This window comes from Malania oleifera, chromosome 13 (assembly GCF_029873635.1).
Source record: "Malania oleifera isolate guangnan ecotype guangnan chromosome 13, ASM2987363v1, whole genome shotgun sequence".
Classification (NCBI taxonomy): Eukaryota; Viridiplantae; Streptophyta; class Magnoliopsida; order Santalales; family Ximeniaceae; genus Malania; species Malania oleifera.
Window position 1 is genome coordinate 74,502,235 of NC_080429.1, and position 22,866 is coordinate 74,525,100.

Below are 22,866 nucleotides of genomic sequence, written 5' to 3' on the forward strand. Positions count from 1 at the left end.
TCATTCTTTTGGGGAAAAATCTTTTATAGAAACCTCTTCAACTCTCTTTCGTGCATTTATTTCAAAATCATTTTTTGAGGAAAGTATTTTATTTAGGGCATTTTATTTGCACATACTCTTACTAGGCACTTAATCTTCAAAAAAAAAAAAATTGAGAGTATTGCTTAGGTTTTCTCCCAAATTATTTCTTTGATAAATATTTTTGGAGAACATAATAATCATTTTTATATCCACATATTTTATTTGTGCAAATTATTTAGATAAGCATCCTTTACTCTACTGAACATATATTTCATATCATACTAGAGTGTTTGTATTAAGCTTTAATGGTATACATCCATGCTTGTATTTAGAAGTTTTTTCCTATGTACAAAATGTTTTTCATGTATCGGTTGAGTTCAGACCAAAATTGAACTGGGGAGTCTCAACCCCGTAAATGAGACCAGTTCAGTTCAACCCAGAAATTGAACTGGGGTTTTCCTCGCCCTGTAAGGAAAGGATGTAAAAAGCTTCTACTCCACCCGTTTAAGTGAGTAAGGTTAGTGTAACCCTTAGGGGGTATGCCCAAGGCGGGGACGTAGGCTGGTTTGGCCGAACTTTGATAACAAATATTGTGTGTGGCTCCCTCTCTCTCTCTCTCTCTCTCTCTCTCTCTCTCTCTCTCTCTCTCTCTCTCTCTCTATTTCATTTAATTACTGCTCTTTAATTTCCATATATGTATGCTTGCTTGTTCATTGTCATAATTATTCGTATGCACATATTTAATTTAAATGAGATATGTTGCACACGTGTATTTCTACGCTAATAACTTAATTATTTTACATACACGTTTACATTATGAATAGGATAGGAACTGTGGTGAATCGATGTAAATTTTTAAATTAGCCAAAATGTTTTAAAACCCAATTCATCCCCCCCCCCCCCCCCACCCCTCTTGGGATGACACCAAATTCATCATCTCACACACCTGCTGCAAATATTCCAGCACGTATTGATGTCCTTGAAAGACAACAGCTGGCTAATGAAACTAAACCGCAAGTTAAGCGTGGAAGGTCTATTGGTGCAAAAGATAAAACTCTCAAAAGGAGAAAATTGAAATATGAAAACACTTCAAAATAGGTTACAGAGGTAGATAATGCATTTGATGACATTCACAAACCTATTTCTCCTGAAAATGAAATCCCTATTGTGGAGCTTCCCAAAGAGGAACCTCTTGAAGAAGAATCTCCTAAAGTGAAAACTCCTGAAGAGACATCCCTTGAAAAGGGATAGGTACCTAGAAATAATAATGAGATCTCAATTCATTACACATGAGAAATGTAGGATAGAAATAAAGTTGTTGTCAACAACATATTTGCATATGCAGTGGCTAATGACATTACCAGAAGTAATGAGGATTCAAAACCTAAATTTGTCAATGAATGTTGATATAAAAGTGATTGACCAAAACAGAAAGAGACTATCACATCAGAATTAAACTCTCTATTAAAAAGAGAAGTTTTTGGACCTATAGTCTAGACACCAAAAGATGTCCAATCTATTGGATACAAATGGGTATTTGTGCGCAAAAGAAATAAAAATAATGAAATTACTCGATATAAAGTAAGGTTTGTGACACAAGATTTCTCACAGAAACCTAGAATTGATTATAAAGAGACATATTTTCCTGTAATGGATGGAATCACCTTCAGATTCTTAATTGGGCTAGCAGCCGTTGAACAACTGAGCATGCGTCTTATGGATGTAGTAACAACATACCTATATGGATCGTTGGATAGTGAAATTTATATAAAAGTCCCTGAAGGATTTGAATTGCCTGAAACAAAGCTCAGAAATTTATATTCAATTAAACTCCAATGTTCTTTATATGGATTAAAGCAATCTGGATGCATGTGGTACAATCGATTAAGTGAGTATCTTGTGAAAGAAGAATTCATAAATGATCCAATTTGTGAATGTGTTTTTATTAAAAGATCAAAATCCGGATTTGCTATAGTTGTTATTTATGTTGATGATTTGAATTTAGTTGGGACTCCTGAAGAGCTCACTAAACCTGCAAAGATTTAGGAAAGACAAAATTTTGTCTTTGCCTTCAATTGAACATATAAATGGTGGAGTTCTTATTCGTCAAATTAAATATACCGAAAAGATATTAAAGCAATTCTATGTGGACAAAGTTCATCCTTTGGGATGTCCAATCATGGTGCGATCACTTGATGTTAAGAAGGATCCATTTCGACCTCATGATGAGGGGAAAATTTATTTGGTTATGAAGTACCATATTTAAGTGTTATCGGCTCTTTGATGTATCCAACCAATTGTACAAGACTCGACATTTCATTTTTTGTAAATCTACTAGCAAGATATAGCTCTACTCCTAGTCGGCAACACTGGAATATAATTAAGCACATTCTACGCTATTTGAGAGGTACATCTAGTTTGGGTCTATTATACTCATTTGATTCCAAGTCTCAACTAGTAGGATATGCAGATGTTAAATATCTATTTGATCCTCACAATGCTAAATCTCAAACTGGATATGTATTTCTTTACGAAAAAATAACTATATATATATCTTGGAAATCAATAAAGCAGACGGTTACAGCAACATCCTCTAATCATTCTGAAATACTAGCTATTCATGAAACTATTAGAGAATGCGTATGGCTCATATCAATGATTTCTTATATCCAAGAAAATTATGGTATTAAATTAATCAAAGATATTCAAACAGTTTTATATGAAGACAACGCTGCATGTATAGGTCAAGTAAGAGGAGGATATATAAAGGGTGACAGAACGAAGCATATACCTCCAAAATTCTTCTATACACATGAACTCCAAAAGAATGGTGATATAGATGTTCAACTAATCAGATCAGGTGATAATCTAGCACATTTGTTCATCAAAGATTTGCCTATTACAGCATTTAAGAAATTGGTTCATCTAATCGGAATGAGACATCTTAAAGATCTTAGCAGAAGAAATTAATATATGGGTGACATCCAAGGGGGAGTGTTATGAAAACTATAAAAGATTAATGTCTATCACCCCTTTGTTTTCTACCACCATAAATTCTTTGCTATCCTTATTTTCCTATAAAAGAGTACTCTCTCCCTCTCATTTTGACAGACACATCACATACTTGAAGTAAGTAGACATATAGAAAGGATGAGAGAAGATGAGAAATGGAGAAAATAGAGATATTTTATAAGAGATATTTTGTACAAAGTCGATTCCAAATTATCTTGTAATTCTTCCTGAGATAGTGAAGTTTTTAATCTCATCCATTCGCGGAGTAGGCATAGTTGAATCACGTAAAATTTATATCTCATATCTATTTATTTTCTTACATCTTTTATAACATCATTAAAATTATTTTACTGTTGAAGGATCATAATGCATGCTACATTTAAGATTTTAGTGAAATTGCAATTAAGTAAAATTTCAATGACTTATTGTATAACACCCATAGAAAATCCTCAAGAAATTTTTTTTAAAAAAAATTAAATACATATAATAAATTTTATTATTACTATTGCTGTTCTTGTCATCATTAACCTGACTAAAAAAAATTAAATACATATAATAAATTTTATTATTACTATTGCTGTTCTTGTCAACATTAACCTAACTCATCAAAGGTTTTAGCTAGAGTCCCTCCCAGAGAGTATCACTTTCAAGCTTATTGGAGGCACAGTTGGACTAAGCACATACATGCAACGCATCAAACTCAAGTCCAATCAAAGTCAATTTATGTTTAATCGTGCTCTTGGCCAGTATAATGGGAGTGGCCATTATGTTGTTGGATTGCCCAGTTTCCTATGAATCCCATAACAGTCTAAATCAATCATATAAAAAAAAAAAAAATCTCACTCACAAATTTAGATGAACATGATTCAGATTTCAATTTTTTTAATCTTTTTTTTCCTTTTATTAATTATAATAAAAATAATAGTTAAACTCTCCCACATGCATATGTGAGACAGTAAAATAAGTATACACTTGCATGTGTGTTGAAAATATATAGCACAAAATGAGATCAAATTTGATTTTTCTTATAAAAAAAATGTAAATTATACAGTAAGTAATTAAAGTTTTATTTAATCGCACTTTCATCACTTTTTAAAATTCAAATTGCAGCAATATGATTCTTAAAAATTTAATTTAATCTTTGATGAGATTCCCAAATAGAAATTTCACCTCGATTGAACATAAAATTTTAAGGATCAGACTGCTCTAACTCAAATTTTAGAAAGCGAAATACAATTAAGTAAAAATTTGACAACTTGTGGTATAATTTGCCCCTTGAAAGAAATGGAAAGAGAGAGAAGGGATTAGGAAGATAGAGATGTATCATCAAGAATGGGAATGGGGAAGAAAGAGCCAAAAGTGAAGTCAAAAGGGCCATGTTGAGAAGGTGGAGGCTTGTCCTCCATTTCCTTCTCTCAGTAGTCTCCCCACCTCCTTTGCCTCGTATGCCTTTGCCTTCTGCAACACAAACCATTCCATGTTATTCATTATTACACTTGCACTACATATGCACGTATATACATACACATAAGATTTCATTAGTCGTCTCGATAATTTTATAAACACACACTATAAATTATCGAGAAGACTAGCAATTTTTTCATAATACACATATACATATATGTTCATTCAGGAAAACCCCCACTACAAAAGTGGAAATGGAGGAGGGCAGTTGAAATTTCTCTATCATTAACCTCCATGACCATCCCTAAAGAGAATGGTAAGCAGAAAAAGAGGTCCTTGAAAAGAAGATATGTGATCATAACCCAAAATAAATAAATAAATTAACTTCTTTATCTTACCAATTTTTTACAACTTTGGTTTTGATTTTACTTTCATTCATTTTGTAAGTTCAGGAGTGCCCATGATGCTTGAAGACATAGAAAACTGCACCAACAATATATGCACACACACGCTAGGTCACTAAATAAGTACCTGTAATTTTTCAATTGTGTCTGATTCGGAGTTGAAATCGTAAAATGTACTGGCCGCAGTAAGCTTCATAGATAGAAACTGATCAATTCCAAATTGAAGGAAAAATATATTAGTGTTGGATTCAACGGTAGCTTTCTTTTCTTCTTCTTTCCTTTCTTTTTTGGAAAGAAAGAGAAAAAAGAAAAAGAAATTTGGTGGCTCACCTCTACTTGATTCTGCAAGGATTGGACATAATTAATTATCTCATCTAACATTACAGCCATGCCCATCGTCTGCAAATCCACAACCCCGTTCAACGAAAATATAAGTCTCTAAACAAAATTAGACACAGTTGTTTATGAAAAAAAATAAGAAAATAATTAAGTACACATTCATGTTGAAATCAAATTAAATAGAATAGAATCAAATTTTTTATTTCATTTTTACATGTTTTTCATTCTTAATTCTATTCCATTCCCAACGATTTCATTTCAAAAACGAAACATGAACTTGAATTAGACTACAAAAATAGAGTAAACATCTGAACCTTGTAGCATCCGGGGACAATGTCTTGCAAGCATTTCAGTCTCTCATTGATTTTCCCTCTTCTAACCTGATTCAATCAAACTCATGATTAACCCCTGGATTACTTTTTAAAATTTATAGATCAAACTAATACAAATATACTAACTAATGCAAACATACATTATATATGTGTGTGTATGTATATATGTTTCTATATCTGTATAATATATTTATGTATGTAGGTATGTATGTATTACATACCCTTTCTGCTAAACTGTGGCTGTCAGTAGCCTGTCCTCTTCTTGCTCTCACGTGAACCACTTCCTTGGGCTTCTCATCATCTACCTTCTGATCACTGCTTTTCACCCTTTTTCTTCTCCTTGAACTCTATAATGAAGCATATGATAATACAAAAACAAAATTATTTTCGCAGAAGCAAATTAAAACTTACATACATACATATATATCTATATATATATAGGAAAGCAAAAATATTACATTTTTCCTATGCATCCCAGCTTCTGAAACAGGTACTGCAGAAGAATTCCCAGAGCTGCTCTCTGCAGACACATCCACAACCACTGCTTTCCTCTTCTTACACTCAATATGGAATTCATCTTGAGGATCAGCCGGGGCAGTGGGTTGAATCTGATTGTTGGGATGGAAAATTCCTGGAAAATTTTCTCCCAAGTTTCCCGGAAATTGGGGGGATGGCTGGGAATAGAAATTGTCACTGGAAAATCCCATGAGGGTGTGGAAATTCAGGTCTGAGGAGTTGTCTGCAACAGTTGGGTTTAGGTCTGTGAACTGGTTTATCATTAGTTCCATGTTTGGATCAAAGCTCTGCCAATCTGCTGGTGTGAAGTCAGCCATGGAACTTTGAATTGAATTGAATTACAGAGGTAATCAATTAGGGAGTTTTAAGGAAGTGGGTGTTTGGATAATGAGAGGTTGTGGGACTGCAATTTATAGAGAATGATCCAGAAAAACAGAAGCATTACAGAATGAATAAATAAAGAAATGAAAAAATAGGAGCATTTTGAGAGGGCCACATGGCAAATCCAGCTTCTGTGGTTGTGTTCCCCGTGGGACCCACGTTCATTCAGGGGATATATCCAATAATATGGACCCATCAGAGGCTGTTGGCCTTTGTCCACAATGCAAGAGAAAGCTCAGCTAAAAAATTATAATTAAACAAAAATTTTGAAATTTTGAGACCCTTTTTTGACATTATCTTTTGGAGCTCACCAAACAGTGGAAAGTGACAGATCTTTGGGGGGGAAGCATTTGCTGGGGGCCTTTTTTTTCCCTTTAAAAAAAAATCCTTGTGATAATTGGTAAACTGGAATTATAGAGTAGAGGTGTTCTACATTGTAATTATGTGCATGAAATAGTATATCCAATGAGGTGATGAGTAAAGTCATATGATTCAATGGGTTATTGGAACACTTTTTGAAAAAAATAGAATAAAAAAAAATATAACGTCAATCATAAATTGATAAGTTATCTACGAGATACCAAACACAATATCCTTTTCAGTTGATCGTAGTAATGTTTGAGTTAGCTAACATAATAATTTTTAGTCATGGATATCCACTTAAATACAAGTTTGATTTCTTGTATTTCTTCTCGTTTAGGAATGCCACTGTTATCATTCATCATTTTGCTTTCAGTTGACACAACAATTTTTTTTTCAATCTCTCGTGCATCTCATTGATGAAACCTGTGTAAGGCTTGCAAGTCAAAAAGAATTAGGAAATGAGTACTATTTTAAACTTGGCCCATGCCATGTGGGGTGTGTGTTTGGCTCGTGGCAAATGAAATCAACTTTGCATGGAGTCTGATATCCATAAAGGGTTTTGAATCCCAAAGAATAGGTGGGTATTGAAAATTATTTTGAAGTCCTTACCCTGCATGCATGGATTTGGTTTGGAGATTTTTCAATATGGTAGTAGGTTATGGGTCCTCATTAATTACTACACATTGAATGTTATGCTTTTCCACTTTGAGAGACGCCAACCAATATATAGACCAGCTCTAACTTAATTTTTATCACATGTATCTATTTAATTGTGTATATATATATATATATATGGTATATATACCTAATATTTTCTCCTTCATAAGGCCTTTAGAAAAAAAATTTAGAATAATTGTTAGATTACCACTTTACCTAAAAGCTTAAACTCTTAGATTGTGGGCCAACAATGTATATCAAGTTTTAACACTCCCCCGCACGTGCAGCCCGATAGCACGTGGAGAGATAAACAGATGACAAATAATGTCACAAAATAAAGACGGGCGATAAGATTAGAACTCAGGACCTCCTGGTAACTAGAATTTTGATACCATGTTAGATTACCACTTTACCTAAAAGGTTAAGCTCTTAGGTTGTGGGCCAACAATGTATATCAAGTTTTAACAATAATTAATTGCAAAAATGCCATCTAATTTCTCACTTTTTAAAATTTTTATCAAAGAGTCAAAAATATATTTTTAGTAGTTTTAAATTTTTTAACTTCTTATACAAGTTTTGAAAAATAGAAAATAATTTGATTTTAGTAATTATTTTAAAATTAAAAGCAAAAATTATTTTTGACAACTAAACAAACACTTCATTTTATTATTTCTATCCTTTCAATATAAATCTTGAAAAACTGAAAAAAAAAATTATATTTTTATATTTTTTGAAAAACTAAAAAATAACAAATATTTTCCACAATAAAAAATTCCTAATTATTTTTCATTTATATAATACTATTTTTAAATTTATATAATTTAAAATCTTTGCTTTATATACATACCTACATTCAACATAACAAAAAAAAAAAAAAAGTCAATAAAAAGGCAAATCAAGGGTGGTACATATTTAGTTAGGCTTATCTTGACCCAGACATTTAATGAGCTAGCATAGAGTGAGCATTTATAGGAATTCTCCATCAAAAAGTGTCGCAGGAGGTTTAACCTTTTATGTTATGTAATAAAGAATGTGATCGATTGACTTGTAGCCCATTTCTTTGACTTCTTATGTGTATTTGCACCACTCAATCACATAAGGTGGCAACTTTAATGATCATCTAAAGCTTATTAATTGGGAAGGTGCATCTAGTTTTTCCAGTGCTATATTGCAGTCTGTTTTTAGGTTTGGCTTTAAGAACTCAAAAGGAACTTTTTGTGTTGAAAAGAAAGAATCTAATTTTTTTTTTTTTTTAAGAAATAGTTTTGTTAATGTCGATGTAAATATCTTGTACGCAATTCATAAGTTCGCTCAAACCTTCCAAAAGGTAATTTACAAGACAAATCTAGTAATAAGAAGCTCCTGCAATGACCCTTTAATGCTTAAGTTTGTATAGAATTAAAATTTTGAGAAAAAAAAAATGTGCAAAAATAATTAAGCATTCTTGTGTGTGATTGGTTCTATTGTGCTAGCTAAAGCATGTGGATTTGACTCCTAGTTCGAAAATTGTATTAATGGTGCAGCACATTTATTACTTTAATCAATTGTTTGACAAGTTAAATGGTGCAATTTGGAATCAAGTTCACTTATTATACAAATGAACGAACTCAAGAGTACTTACTAAATTGAGTTATTAACATGTTCACAAATGGTTTGACTCTTTTGGAGCCTCTCACTGTGGGACATGAGAGTCTTTTAGAGTTTCGCTTGACAAATAGGTTAAAAAGAGACTCTTACATAGATTGCTTTTTATTTTATTTTATTTTTTGTCTCCACCAAGTTAGCCTATTGGCCTTGGGATAACTAGTTTCAAGCTATGTTGTTTGAGTTAAATAAACTCATGCCCATATGGTTTATGTGAGTTTTGGTGTAATTCCAAGAGGGGGGTGAATTCGATATTTAAAAATCTAGGTCAACTTTTTACCCTATTTTTAAAACAAACAATATTGCAAGCATAGGGTTTCTCAAAAAATCTCAAATGCTATAAATATTCAAGCATACAAGTGCGGAAATTTAAATGAGATAAGAGATAGAGAAAACAAACACGGTAAATTTTACGAGGTTCGGCTATTCCTGCCTACATCCTCACCTCAAGACAACCACTTGAGGATTTCCACTAACCACTCCTTCAACCAAGGCTAAGCCACCTCATACAACACTCCTTCACTAGAGCGAAGATACCCGTTACAACACTTCTTGTAGGCGGAGTGACCTCTCCAAATGATATGCCCTCCTTTGGCATAGTTCAAAACCCGAACCGCAAAAATGCAAATGAGAATGAGATTTTTGTGTACGATGAAATGCTTCTTCAAAAGCAAGTTAATACAATGAAAGAACTTAATGCACTCTCACAAGATAAGAATTAAGCTCAATAGAGTTTAGGTATGTCTCTCAAAAATATTTTTGAAATAAGTGAGAGTATATAAGAGTAGTTGATCTTCAATGTGAAAAAGAATATATAATAAATGCTTAAAGATTTAATAGCAATAAATCATTTCTCCAAAAGTATTTTCAAACACACGAGTAGGAGAAGTTAGGGTTTTTCTTTCAAAATGATTTTTTCAAATAAAGAGTATGGGAGAACTTTTGATTTTTGCAAATGAAGCTAATAAATGCTCAAATATATCAAGAGTATTTAATGATAGATCAAAAGGTGTCTCCAAGTGTTCTTTTTTTTTTTTTTTTTTTTAAAGAAAGGAAGGCGGTACCTCCAATTATTTATTGATATACCTTCACTCATGGCGGAAGAATACCGTGGTTACAAGACAAGCATTGAGAGATTACAGAAAAAAAAAAAAAAAAAAACATTAAATGCCTCCCAAAAACAACACCAACAACCAACCAAAACCAAACTACAAAACCAAACAAAACTAGATAAGAAACAAATCTAAACATGCCTATCAAAAACAAGGATAATAAAATAAACTAAAATAAAAAAAATCTAAACCAACCAAACAAAAATCGAAAGGATGAACTAATGATAAAAGAAAGTGAGACCCAACCTATCCATCCAAAGGATGCTTTTCAAAGAACGTGGTAAAAGATGTTGTTCTTCGTAGATGACATTATTTCCCATTTCTCCTTCTCTAATGAGAAAATCAGCCGCACTATTGTCTTCCCTATATTGATAGATCACCGTGAAGTTCACTCCCTCTAGTTCCGCCACGAGGTCCTCCTAAAACTCACAAAGATACCACAAGGTACATCTACCTTTCCGAAACCAATCAACAACAATTCGCGAGTCACTTTCAATAATCACATTAAAATAACGAAGTCGTTTGCATAAACGAATTCTTTCCAGCATTGCTTTTAATTCCACACTATTGTTCGTACCATTGCCAAAATAGCTTGAAAAACCTGCTTTCACCATGCCATGGCAGTTCCAAATAATTCTTCCACCTCTTGAAGTACTCGGATTGCCCTTACAGCTCCCATCACAATTACGTTTTATCCACCCTGTTGGGGGTTTAACCCATAAGATAATTTTTCCAGACCTAACGTAAATTCCCTGATGCTGAATTTGAAACTCTTTCAAAATTGTATTGTCTGATATCTTCAATTTTTGAAAAGAATTAGAGCTCTCAGCTAAAGAACTAACCCAGTATCAAACACTTCTTCACATCTGATTCGCACTTTAATAAACTCCTTCCATTCTCGCTTTGCATCTTCGATTCCAGAGGCACCACGTCATCAAACACGAAATCAAACCGATTAATATACCTTTAATAGATGATTTTTAGCATAGTGGAACTAGTTTGCAATTCTGTTTTTCTAGGAAAGGAACCATTGGAAAGGAATCCCCAACAACACACTAGCCCAACGCCAAACTTTTAAAGCCACCTCACCTAAAGAGAGAATGTGATCAATGTTTTCCTGATTTCTCTGCACAGAGCAATCACAAGCCAAAGTCATCGATATTCCTTTGGCTTGAATTATCATCTACTGCCAAGCATCTAAATCAGGCTTTCCATAAACACATTGAGATTCTTCTAGGCAATAGAGAATGTCAAAACCAGTCATTCCACTCAAAATTATCACTTCTGCTCCTCACTGCCTCCCATGCCGTTTTTGTAGAGAAATTGTCATTGGGGGCAGGCTTCTAGATGAATATATCCTGATCACTTTTACTAGCTAGCACATTATGCAAGATTTCCACTGTTCTGCCAGCCCCAACCAAATCCATTAATAAATCAGAGTTCCAGTTGTTATTCAGCTAGCAATCCTTAATACACATCTTCTTGTTCGAAATATCCTCAATGTGCACCACTAACGGGCCTAATGTGAGCCACCTATCGAACCAAAAAGAAGAGTTCCTACCTCTTACCAAAATTTTAACATTATTCATAACTTCCAGAATGGTGGCCATCACTGATTTCTGGAACCGAGAGTCATTTGATCTCCCCTTCCTTATTAATAAATGATCATTTCTGCAATATTTAGCCCTAAAAAACTTGACCATAGATTGTTAGAAGTGATCAGTCTGAAGGCAAATTTCATGAGAAGCAATTTTTGGACTTCTTTAAGATCTCTCATGCCCATACCCCTTCCGAGGTAGGTTTACAAATTTTCTCCCAATAGCGCCAATGAATCTTCCTTTTACCTTTCACCTCTTCCCATAAAAAATTAGTACGAAGAGAGTTGATGCGAGCAAAAGTGACCTGTGAAACATTAATAACCAACATCAAATGTATCGGTATGCCAAACAACACATGTCTTAATAAAATCAATCTTCCACCTTACGAAAGCAACTTAAATTTCCACCCTACAATTTTCTTCCCAATCTTCTCCACAAGAGGCTCAAGATCCTGGAAGACAATTTTCCAAAAACCAAAGGCGCACCCAAATACGTAAGTGGGAATTTACCTTCAATGGAACCCATGATTCTCAATAACACACGTTTCCGAGCAGGAGTAATGTATTTCGAAAGGAATAGCACAGACTTTGTCTTACTAATTTTTTGGCCCGACCACTTCTCATACTTCTCTAGAGTATAAACCAAATTTCTAATAGACCTTTTCCCACCATTAGCAAAAATAAGAATATCATCTACATAAAGCAAATGCGAAACCAAAGGGGCCCCAATCGAATGATTAAATTGTCTAATATGACCTGTTAAGAAACCTTATCAAAACCTCCTCCATTATAATGAATAAATAAGGAGGAATTAGATCCCCTTGCCTCAAGCTTCTAGTTGATTGAAAAAACCATTTAAAAGTTTCGTTCATCATAACGAAAAACCACGAGGACTCCAAACAATTGTTTATAAGCTTGCAAAACCTCTCAGAGAAGTCAAAAGCCTTAAGCACCTCCAAAATAAAATTCCAATTCACTCTATCATAAGCCTTAGCCATATCTAATTTTACCATCACATTGCTGCCAGCCATTTTTTTGTACGAAGAATGAACCATTTCCTGTGCAAGCGTAATATTCTCAAAAATATTGCGCCTGGGAATAAAAACACCTTGCTCATGTGAGACCAACTTATCAACAATCTCAGTTAGCCTAAAAATAATAATCTTGGAAAAAATTTTATAAGCCACAGAGCACAAACTAATAGGTCGAAATTTATTTAAGGTAGAAGGATTGTCCACCTTCGGAATTAAAACAATAAATGAAGACAAAAAGAACCTGGAAAGAGGAGTGCCCTGAAAAAATTCTTTGCCGCCTCCAAGACATCTTTTTTAACAATGTCCCAGCAAGAAATATAAAATTCAAAGCCAAACTCATCTGGTCTCGGACTGCTTTCTTTGGGAATAGAGAACACCACTCTTTTAACTTCTTTTTTCGGATCGGCATAGAGAAAATTATTATCAGCATCTAAAATCTGCCTTTAAATTAACTCGGAGAGATCACAAGGTTCAACCACTGAAGCCTTTAAGAGAAAAAACTAAAAAAAAAATAGCGGCTTCATTATGTATTCTTTCTGCACCATCCAATATCCTTTCGTCATTCAAAACCATACGGTCTATACGGCCCTTATTCTGCCTCTGATTGATAACTAAATGGAAGAATTTAGAGCTTTGATCCCCTTCAATTAACCATTTTTTTTTTTTTTTTGCAATTTGTCCTAAGCAGGATGCTTCCCTATTCTCCCACAATATGAATCTCCAACTTAGTAGTCAAGTAATTGGCTTCGACATCCTCAGAAAAACCTAATTGTAGCTGATTTTCTAGAGATTCCATCCTTTCCTCAAGAGCTTGTAGGTTTTCATGCATGTAAAGCAACTTTAGTTCTCTTAAGAAGAATAGCAAGTTTCAAAAGACCCGAGGCAGAGTCATTCCTGATCCAGGCATCTTTAACATATGACAAAAACAAATCATGCAAACTCCACACATTAAGGAACCGAAATGGGGTAGAGCCATACAAAGAGAATGACGTGTTCATATACACCACCATAGGACTATGATCTGAGGACTTCCGACTCAGATATTCGAATTTAGCCAAACCATATAGGTTGGAAAAGGCATTATTAATAAGAACTCGATCAAGCTTAGCCCAACTATGAGCCACCCCTTCATGGCCATTGCACCATGACATACGAGAGCCTGTGTTTGATAAATCAAATAGACCACAATGATGTAAAAAGTCATTAAATTCCATCATAGGTAAGAGTGGTCTTGGATTTCCACCAATTCTTTCTGTATCCGTTCAAATGACATTAAAATCACCCAAGACCAACCAAGGGAAATCTGATTGGCACGCCTCCAGTTGCTGCCATAATTCCCTTCTTTTAACATAAGAACATTTGGCATAGACAAAACTCACAAAAATCCTTTGGCCATTCATAAAGAGCCACCCGGAGATCATCTGAGTCATTATTGAAATTACCTCAAAGGTATTCATATCCTTCCAAAATAGCCACAATTTACCGCCCTGATTTTCATTAGATATAAAATGGTGATAATTCAGAAAATTACCTAAGATTACCATCCGCTCCTCAATCGCGAAAGGTTATGAAATAACAAACAAACCAACATTAAAAAAATTGATCAGATTCTTTAACCTGCCTCTAGACTTGCCCAACACTCTAATATTCCAAAAAATAAAATAAAATTATATCAGTCATAGGTTTAACTTATGCGGTCGGAAGTGAACCCTTTGAGATTTGCTCATAGATTTTTCCTTTCCGATTTTGGTGTTTTTGAGAGACCATCATTGCCCAGTATTAGAGTCATACATTTTTTCTTTGCCCTTCAACACTGAAATTTCACCTTCCTCCCTCTCAAACAAATAGCCCAAAGCCAATTCCCCCTGATGCAACCCATGGTTCCCACCGTCAGTATGTTTAATACTGTCCACATGATCCACTTTCTCTTAAGACATAGGTTTACCATATGAAACTTGAGCATCATCATCACACCCAACTTCCTCACACTCCTCTTCATCACTTTCTATTGAACCTTCATTCATATAATATTTCAAGTCTCCTTGCAGTACATCAAATTTTTGAATTGCATAATCCCTTTTTTCTTGAATCATAGTAATTTCCAGTAATACAGGGCAGCTATCATTAGTCGTCTTCGTCATCGGCACATTACTAGGTCTTGCTTCCTACTCCACCCTCTTTGCCCCTTTATCCACATTGGTACTGGTTTCCATTACACCGTCATTCATCTTTGGTTTTCGTATATTTTTTTCTTTATATTTTCCCTCATCCCTTCACTTCTCTCCTACCCTGCAAACAATCAAGGTATGTCCTTTCCAGCAACATTTAGAGCAAAAAAAAACCATTTTTCATATTTGGCCTCTTGCCAAATACATTGTTTTGGAGATAAAACAAGAGGAAATTGTAACGACCTCAAAATCTTAATATAAAATGTAACATAATAAATAGAAAAGTCAACCCGAACTCATGCGTAATGGGGACACCTATCAATCACAGCGGAAACCTAAGCAGCAGTAAATATAAAATTTCAATCATCCAACCATAAAACATAATACCAGAGTTTACTACATCATCAAAATACCGTATTTATATACAACCTCCAAAACATCAAAATAACCCTAGGATTATACAACAAAAATCTCCTAATCCTAGATTAAAATCTTACCCTCCTAGTGGGGTAACTAAATAAGCTCAATGGCGGCCGTGACCTGCCGGGCTCTCAAGGTCTCTTGAAAAATTAATTACATTCGGGGGTGAGACACTTCTCAATAAGGGAAAATAAACTAAATACAGTTGTGTGGCAATATGAACATTTAATGCAATTATATATATAGTACATTTCATATCTCTGTAAACATTCATCATATCGTACTGAATAATCATATACTTTCATACTTGCTAATAAATCGTATCGTACATAAAACATCTATTATAACCAATAATACTAAAAACATACCCAGGATGAATAGTTAGCTGATGTCATGTATTACCCCCCATGACGGGTTATGCAGCCCGAAGGCGGGCTCGATAATGGCTGGTCGACCACTGTCGAGTCAAAAATGTCTATAAGTACGATGGGCCCGCCACACCTTGGTCCAGACTGCCAGGTGGACATCTACACTCTACTGAAAGCCACATCAACTATCCATCTCCCACCCCCTCGCGGGGTGGTTAACACTAATCTGATCATAGATATCTGATCTATAAGCTACGGTATCGTGCTCCTGAATTGAGATAAACTAACATCCGAGTTCTGATAACATATAGTACATGATATTATAGCATTTTTCATCATTTCATAAATACAGCCTCGCACCGAAATCATTTCATAAATATGGCCTCGTGCCAAACATTTCATAAATATGGTCTTGCGCCGAACATTTCATAAATTCATGGCCTCGCGGAGGAAGCATTTTAGGTATATACGGCCTCATGCCAAAATCATTTCATATATATACGACCTCGCGTCGGAATCATTTCATATATATATACATTCTGAAAATAAATCAATTATCATGTATTTGTCAAAATCATCATAACATATTGTATCCTTTCATAATACCTGAAAACATGTTTTACTCGTAAAATATTCCATATCATAATACTTTTCATTAAAAATAACATTCATGCCACACAAAGCTGGGTAAATCATACATTTCATTCTAAAATTATAATTCCCGTACAATAGCAGTATTTTCCCAAATATGCATTTATTCCATAATATTCAAATATCGTAAATATTTTTCAGAAAATCAATTTACCCATAAATAATAGTAATTAGCGTGAAAAATAACTGTTTTAGTTTATTCCCTTACTTGGCTACTGAGAAAAGCCCCTATAAATTCTGGACTCACACCCATAGGATTTCCTAAGCAATACCCTGAAAATGAAAACTTCCAGTACTAAACTTCAGTATTTTCATGCGAATATCATTTCCTACAACTATAGTAGGATCAAATTCGGCATAAAAAGTCTTACCTCAACTCAGGGATGATTTCCAATGGAGTTCCACCGACAATCCGCTCCAGCAGATTTGGAGAAAACTTCCCCAAGAGCGTCGTGGTGGCTTCAGATCCTCGAACCGGCAGAAATCTTGCCCGAAATCGAAGGGAGAAGAGGAAGGAGCCGAAAGGGGGGGGGGAGAGAGAGAGAGAGAGTGAGAGATTTCTTAATTTTGAAGTTTAAATCCAGGTTTTTGATATTTATAGGATTGGATTCATCGACGAGACATGTCACCTCATCGACGAGTCCTGTAGAAAGTTTGTCGATAAACCTGCACCTTCCTCAATGAATTTCAGGCTTCCCCAAAACCCTCTCTCGGTATCTTCTCGCCGACGAATCTTGACTTCGTCGATGAGGTCCTCTTAAACCCTCGTCGACGAATCCCTTGTGTTCGTCAATGAAGCCCTAATAATTTCCTTCAGTTATTCCTTCCAAAGTGCAATGTTAGTCGACTTCCTCCTTCTATTTCTGTTCCCATTTCCCTCCTTCGTTATTACTTAAATCCCATTATTATTCAGGTTGTCACATAAATCCCTTAACTAGCTCCATCGTCAGGTCGACTTCCACGCAAATACATGCCCTCGAGGCTCTCGTACAGTTAATTTTTGCATTATCGGTCCCAAGATAATGACCAAAATGAGCCACTAAAATTTAAAAAATAAAAAATCCACTTGATAAAGATGTATTGGTAACCCTAGTAAGAAAATCCATTGAGGAGCCAATGGAGATTCTTTTTTGACATCAAAATCCTTCGTCCCCTTAAATAGTCGAAATGAATTGTCTTCCATAGTTCTACCTTCCCTTGCCCACATATGCACAAAATTAATTTTATTTTTCATGTGTACAAGCACATGGTAATCCTTCATAACATTGATCGTTGGAATTTCCATCAAGCCCCAAGTTTTCACAATTAACTAAATTTTATCAATAGATGGTCGATTCCTCAAAAATTTTATCACTAATGCAAAATGAAACTCTTCCTCAGCCTTAACCATCTCCACTTCTGAGAAAATAAATCTCAATTCACCATTGATATTAACTGTCATCTCCAAGTGTTTTGGGCTTAGTATTTATAGCAAAAAGCAAGAAGTAAATGTTATATGACCATTGGGCAATATAATAATAATATATCTTGAATTTTATAGTCATTTTTCTACTCTAAGTAGTCTTAACCTGAGAGTGCTGGTTGACTGACTCGAGGTCCGGTCGACCAATCCAAAGGCGATTTCCCTTTTCGCATGATTTAGTCTACTGGGCTGATGATCTGGTCTACCAGATCATCCTTGCATGAATGTCGGTCAACTAAGCTAATAATCCGACTAAGTGAGCCCTTATGAAAAATGAGTTTTTGCCATGTTTTAACTTCAAAACCATTTCAAACTTTTTGTATAAGTTTAACTTTTAAAATAGAAAGGTTTTCCATAAAATCTTGAGTTCCTAGGGTCAACCTATGTTCATTATTGAGCTTCACATCAGATTAAATAAGATATGCATGTGTAATTGAATCTAAATGCATTAAAATTGAAAAAAAAAAAAAATATATATATATATATATATATATATGTGTGTCTTCACTCTTTGCTATTCAATTTGCCATAGAATGAGGCACGTGATGTGTACTTTGAGTGCCTCATAGCTTCCATATTGCATTAACTATTTGTCCCTTCTGAAACATAAATACGTTCATATACTAAATGCACAAATGAGATGCATGTGATTTGTCATTATCAAAACGAGATAGGACTCAAAAAGTCAACAATCTCCCCCTTTTTGATGATGACAAATATGGGAGTAAAATGAGGTTAGCTTGACAAGGCTCCCCCTTACAATATGCATAATGTAAATGTTAATAGTGTATTTCCAGCATATTTAAAAAGAAGATGTTGACTTTATAGGTCACGCCCTAGTTTTGATAATGACAAATACTCTTGTATTTAATAAATATCCAGTTCATATGCAGGTATATCAGTAGATCATTAATGGCATGTGAAAAGCTTAAAGCTTGAAGACCAGTTCTTATTTTCAGTTGTAATATATTTAGTGGTCTATTTGGTCTGTAATAGTAATTAGGACATTTTGGTTTGTAATAAGCACGCGCAACACATGCATGGTTTATCTTGTAAGCTCAAACCAAATCATAATGCAAAATGACCTTAGCATGACCTTAGGGTGTACCCTTCGGTCGACCGACACCGAATTTTTTCAGTGTCTTCAAATTAAACCCTAAATGGCCCTAGGACACACAAATTTGCATATATGTTGTTAGGCACTTGAATAGGACTTGTTTGCTTCGAAACAGGAGCGAAATGCACATATGGTGCACTTTCGGTCGACCAGCAAAGCCAGTTCATTTTGGCCTGGTCGACCGAAACCTCCTTGGGTCAACTTGTTGACCCTCGGTCGACCAAAAGAGATAGTTCAAAAGGTCCTGGTCGACCGAAACACCCTTTGGTCAACATTTTGACCACTGGTCGACCGAAACATGTAGTTCAAAAATCCCTGGTCGACCAAAACCTTCCTGAGTCAAAATTTGACTATCTGGTCGACCGAGAACTTTTGTTCTCCAACTACTTGGTTGACCGGAGGGTCCTCGGGAGAATTCCTAGTGGTCTGGTCGACCGAACCAGGCAGTTCAAAATGTTTTGGTCAACCGAACCTCGAAAAATTAGAAAATCGCCCTCCCCTGGTCGACCGAGCTCTTAGTTCAATATTTCCCTAGTCGACTGAACCATATGAGTCCTGGTCAACCTAAACATTTTTGGTCGACCGGACCTCTCGGGTTGCCATTATTTTTACCGCGGGTTAAACATTTTTAAACAGAGTTAATGTGGTTAAAATGTCATTAAACCTTTTCAACAATCCCTAATAGGTCCCCAACGGTCAAATATTTTGGCATGTCTGTATATACTCTTTCATTTGGTGGATTAAGCATCGATTAGCAAAAAGATTAAGAAAATCTCTCTCAAGCAAAAATACTTTCTTTTGATTCCCATTTGCTCATACTTTTCCAAATACACTCTAGCTTACATTCAATACTCATAAAATCATTTGTAAGTATTCTTGAGTGCTAAGATAGGAAGGTTTACTCTCTCTTTGTTGTAAGATTGATCTATTTTTATTGAGAGCTGAACCTAAAGGATTCTTAGGGGACTTAGTCAATAAGTTCAGCCTAAGAAGACTTTACTAGGTCTTCTGAGATTGCATATTTGTTGCAATATCTTAAGAAGCCCATCTTTGCTTTTGGTTGCGAAATATTTTCAAAATCATTTACAAATATCTATTGCTCTTTATTTTGAAAACCATTTGAGGAGATATTTGTGTTTGAGGTGAAACATCTTTGTTGCAATATTTATTCACTCAAATATTTTTGCTGAAAACAAAGATCCTATATATTTTGCAAGTCCAAGCATATACACATTTGTGTGATTGAGATATTCTACTGATTGACATTCTTGAGGCTTGTTTGACATTCTGTGTGAACACGTTTGATTGAATACTTTGAAATACGCATATTATTATTGACACTCTCACGTGCGTACTATACTGATAGAAAATCTATTTAAGAGTTGAACTACTTAGATCACACTGAGCTTACATTTTAAATCATCTGTGGTGTTTATGTTTATATGCATTTGTGGTACAAATCTGCTTTACGTGAAAGCATTCATATATTGTACCTGTAGACACCCCATTTTTACCCAGGCCCAACATATGTATTACTATTATTATTATTATTGTTATTTTATTATTATTATTATTATTATTATTATTATTATTTTATTTATTATTATTATTATTATTATTATTATTAATTTTCACTAATCTTATTATTATTATTATTATTATTTTTATTATTTTCTTTATTATTATTATTATTTTTCATTAGTATTATTAATATTACTTTTATCTTTATTTTTTTACGTCTATTTTATTATTATTATTATTTATTATTTTCATTATTATTTTTAATTTTTATTATCATTATTATTAGTATTTTTTATTACTATTATTAGTATTATTTTATTTATTATTATTATTATTATTATTTTTCATTATTATTATTATTATTACTTTTATTTTTATTTCTATTTATATTGTTTATTATTATTATTATTATTATTATTTATTATTTTCATTATTATTGACATTATTTTTAATATTAGGAATTTTACTATTATTATTATTATTTATTTATTTATCTTTGTTATTACTATTATTATTATTATTTTATTATTATTATTATTTTTACCTTATTATTATTATTACCATATTAATAATTATTTTCATATATATTATTTCTAAAAGAAAAATATACCATAAACTAAAAAGGAAATGGGAGATTTAGGGTTTCTAATTTTTGCTCATAAAAAGCCTCTTCTTCTCTTCAAACAGGGAGGCCCCGCACACAGCCAGGGGGCACAGGCGCGGCACAGCAACAGCGCGCACAGCCGGCAGGAAGCCAAAAAAAAAAAAAAACCTCGCCTCTTATCTCCCTCGCCACCATCTCCAAACCCTCAATCTCACTCTCATTCACACACAGCCACTCCCAGCTGCATCAAACCCAGCAACCCTAGCCTCTCTCATCTCCGACTCTCCTCAAATCTCATTCTCTCTTCTCCCCCTCTGCTCTCTGTTTCTCCCGTTGCCCCCTCAGTTCCCACAGATTTGCAGCACCAGCGGACTCCTACAACACCATCTTCCTCGACCGCCGCTGCAACGCTAGTCACCGCTGCAACTCCGGCGACCACGAGCAGCCCCTCCAGTCCACGCCGTGAACAGTCGCCGGTGGCCTCCCCTTGCCGCCTTTGCCAGTAGCCACCACTGGCAACAGCTTCGTCAACCTCGGCCGAGTCCAGTCTCGGTTCTCTGTCGTCACTCCCCGCAGACCAGCATCGCCCCACTCCGGCCTCCCCATCAACTCGTGCTACTCGTACTAGTCGTCATCATCTCTCACGCTACTCGTCGTCGTCTCCATCACCGCACCCAGCTCCGGTCTTAAACTCCGGCTACAACCCAGTTCCTGCAAACCCAGACCCGTACCAACTCCTGCAAATCCAGCCCTAGCCACCGCACGGCCAGCCTCCAACCCCTGCTGTGAGTTCCTTCCACCTATTGACACACACCCACTAACCCACACACACACCACGAACACACAACTCACACACGTTTACTGTGCATGTTGTCACACACGTGCGTGTGTAAGTATATATATATATTGTCAGTGTTAATACTTTATTTATTTATTTATTTTATTTTGATCATATGAATATTATTATCCCCTTCTAATTACTATTAATAATATATTGGTATTGTTTGTGTTTTATTGTCAACTGTAATGTTATGATATTATTATTAGTAATATTATTATGTTAGTATTTATATTATATCGTTGTGTGTAGCACTATTATTATTGTACTTATATTGCATGGTATTTTTTTTTTTTGTTTAATAATTATTATTTATTGTTATGAATTACCCTTATTATTGTTATATTGTAGATAATATGTATATATATATATACCCATGTCTATATTTTTAATTGTTTTGATATTTAATACTCATGTCTATATTTTTGGTTCCCATTGTTGTAGGGTCCTTAAAATTTGTTAATTTGTATTTTGGTTGTGCATATTATTTAATGAACATTATTATTGTTGTAGAAGTGTTACAATGAAAATTCGTTTTAATCTTCAAGTTTATACTTTTGTTATATTTAGGGTATGTATTAAATTTCATATTCATGTTTAGGGTTTCCTTATTTGGATTTACAGAGTTTCCATTTTATCACGTATTGATTTCCATAGATTGACTATTTTTATATTATCATATATGTGTATTTATTGTTTCCATATTGTTATACATTGATTCCCTTTTTAGGGTTTGATTTCTTCCCTATTATTGGATATTATCGTTTAGGATCAGATTAAAGTTATATAGGGCTTATATTGTTATTAATATAATGATGTATACACCTGATTATTCTAGTAGCATTTATCATTGGTAATTATGTGCTATGATATATATATACATATATACATATTGGTTGTG

General features: G+C 34.3%; 1 protein-coding gene across 2 annotated transcripts; it reads right to left on the bottom strand.

Moving 5' to 3' along the window:
• Positions 1-3,902: 3,902 nt before the first annotated feature.
• On the bottom strand, positions 3,903-6,454 carry LOC131146401 (transcription factor BEE 1-like). Of its 2 annotated transcripts, none has more exons than XM_058095990.1 (6): positions 5,971-6,454; positions 5,734-5,859; positions 5,495-5,560; positions 5,172-5,240; positions 4,969-5,031; positions 3,903-4,491 (listed from the first exon to the last, which is right to left on the bottom strand). In XM_058095990.1, the coding sequence occupies exons 1-6, from the start codon at positions 6,343-6,345 to the stop codon at positions 4,399-4,401; spliced, it is 792 nt and encodes a 263-aa protein (XP_057951973.1). In that variant the 5' UTR covers positions 6,346-6,454; the 3' UTR covers positions 3,903-4,398. The 2 variants fall into 2 exon arrangements, with proteins under 2 accessions (XP_057951973.1, XP_057951972.1); XM_058095989.1 differs by having other exon boundaries at positions 4,969-5,046.
• Between the last annotated feature and the right edge of the window lie 16,412 nt (positions 6,455-22,866).

Coding starts and splice junctions, on each gene's coding strand:
- LOC131146401 (XM_058095989.1), bottom strand. CDS start 6,345: ATGGCTGACTTCACACCAGCAGATTGGCAGAGCTTTGATCCAAACATG. Junction 5,860..5,970: donor CTGGGATGCATAGGAAAAAT/GTAATATTTTTG, acceptor GCTTCATTATAG/AGTTCAAGGAGAAGAAAAAG. Junction 4,492..4,968: donor ACACAATTGAAAAATTACAG/GTACTTATTTAG, acceptor TTTGTGTTGCAG/AAGGCAAAGGCATACGAGGC.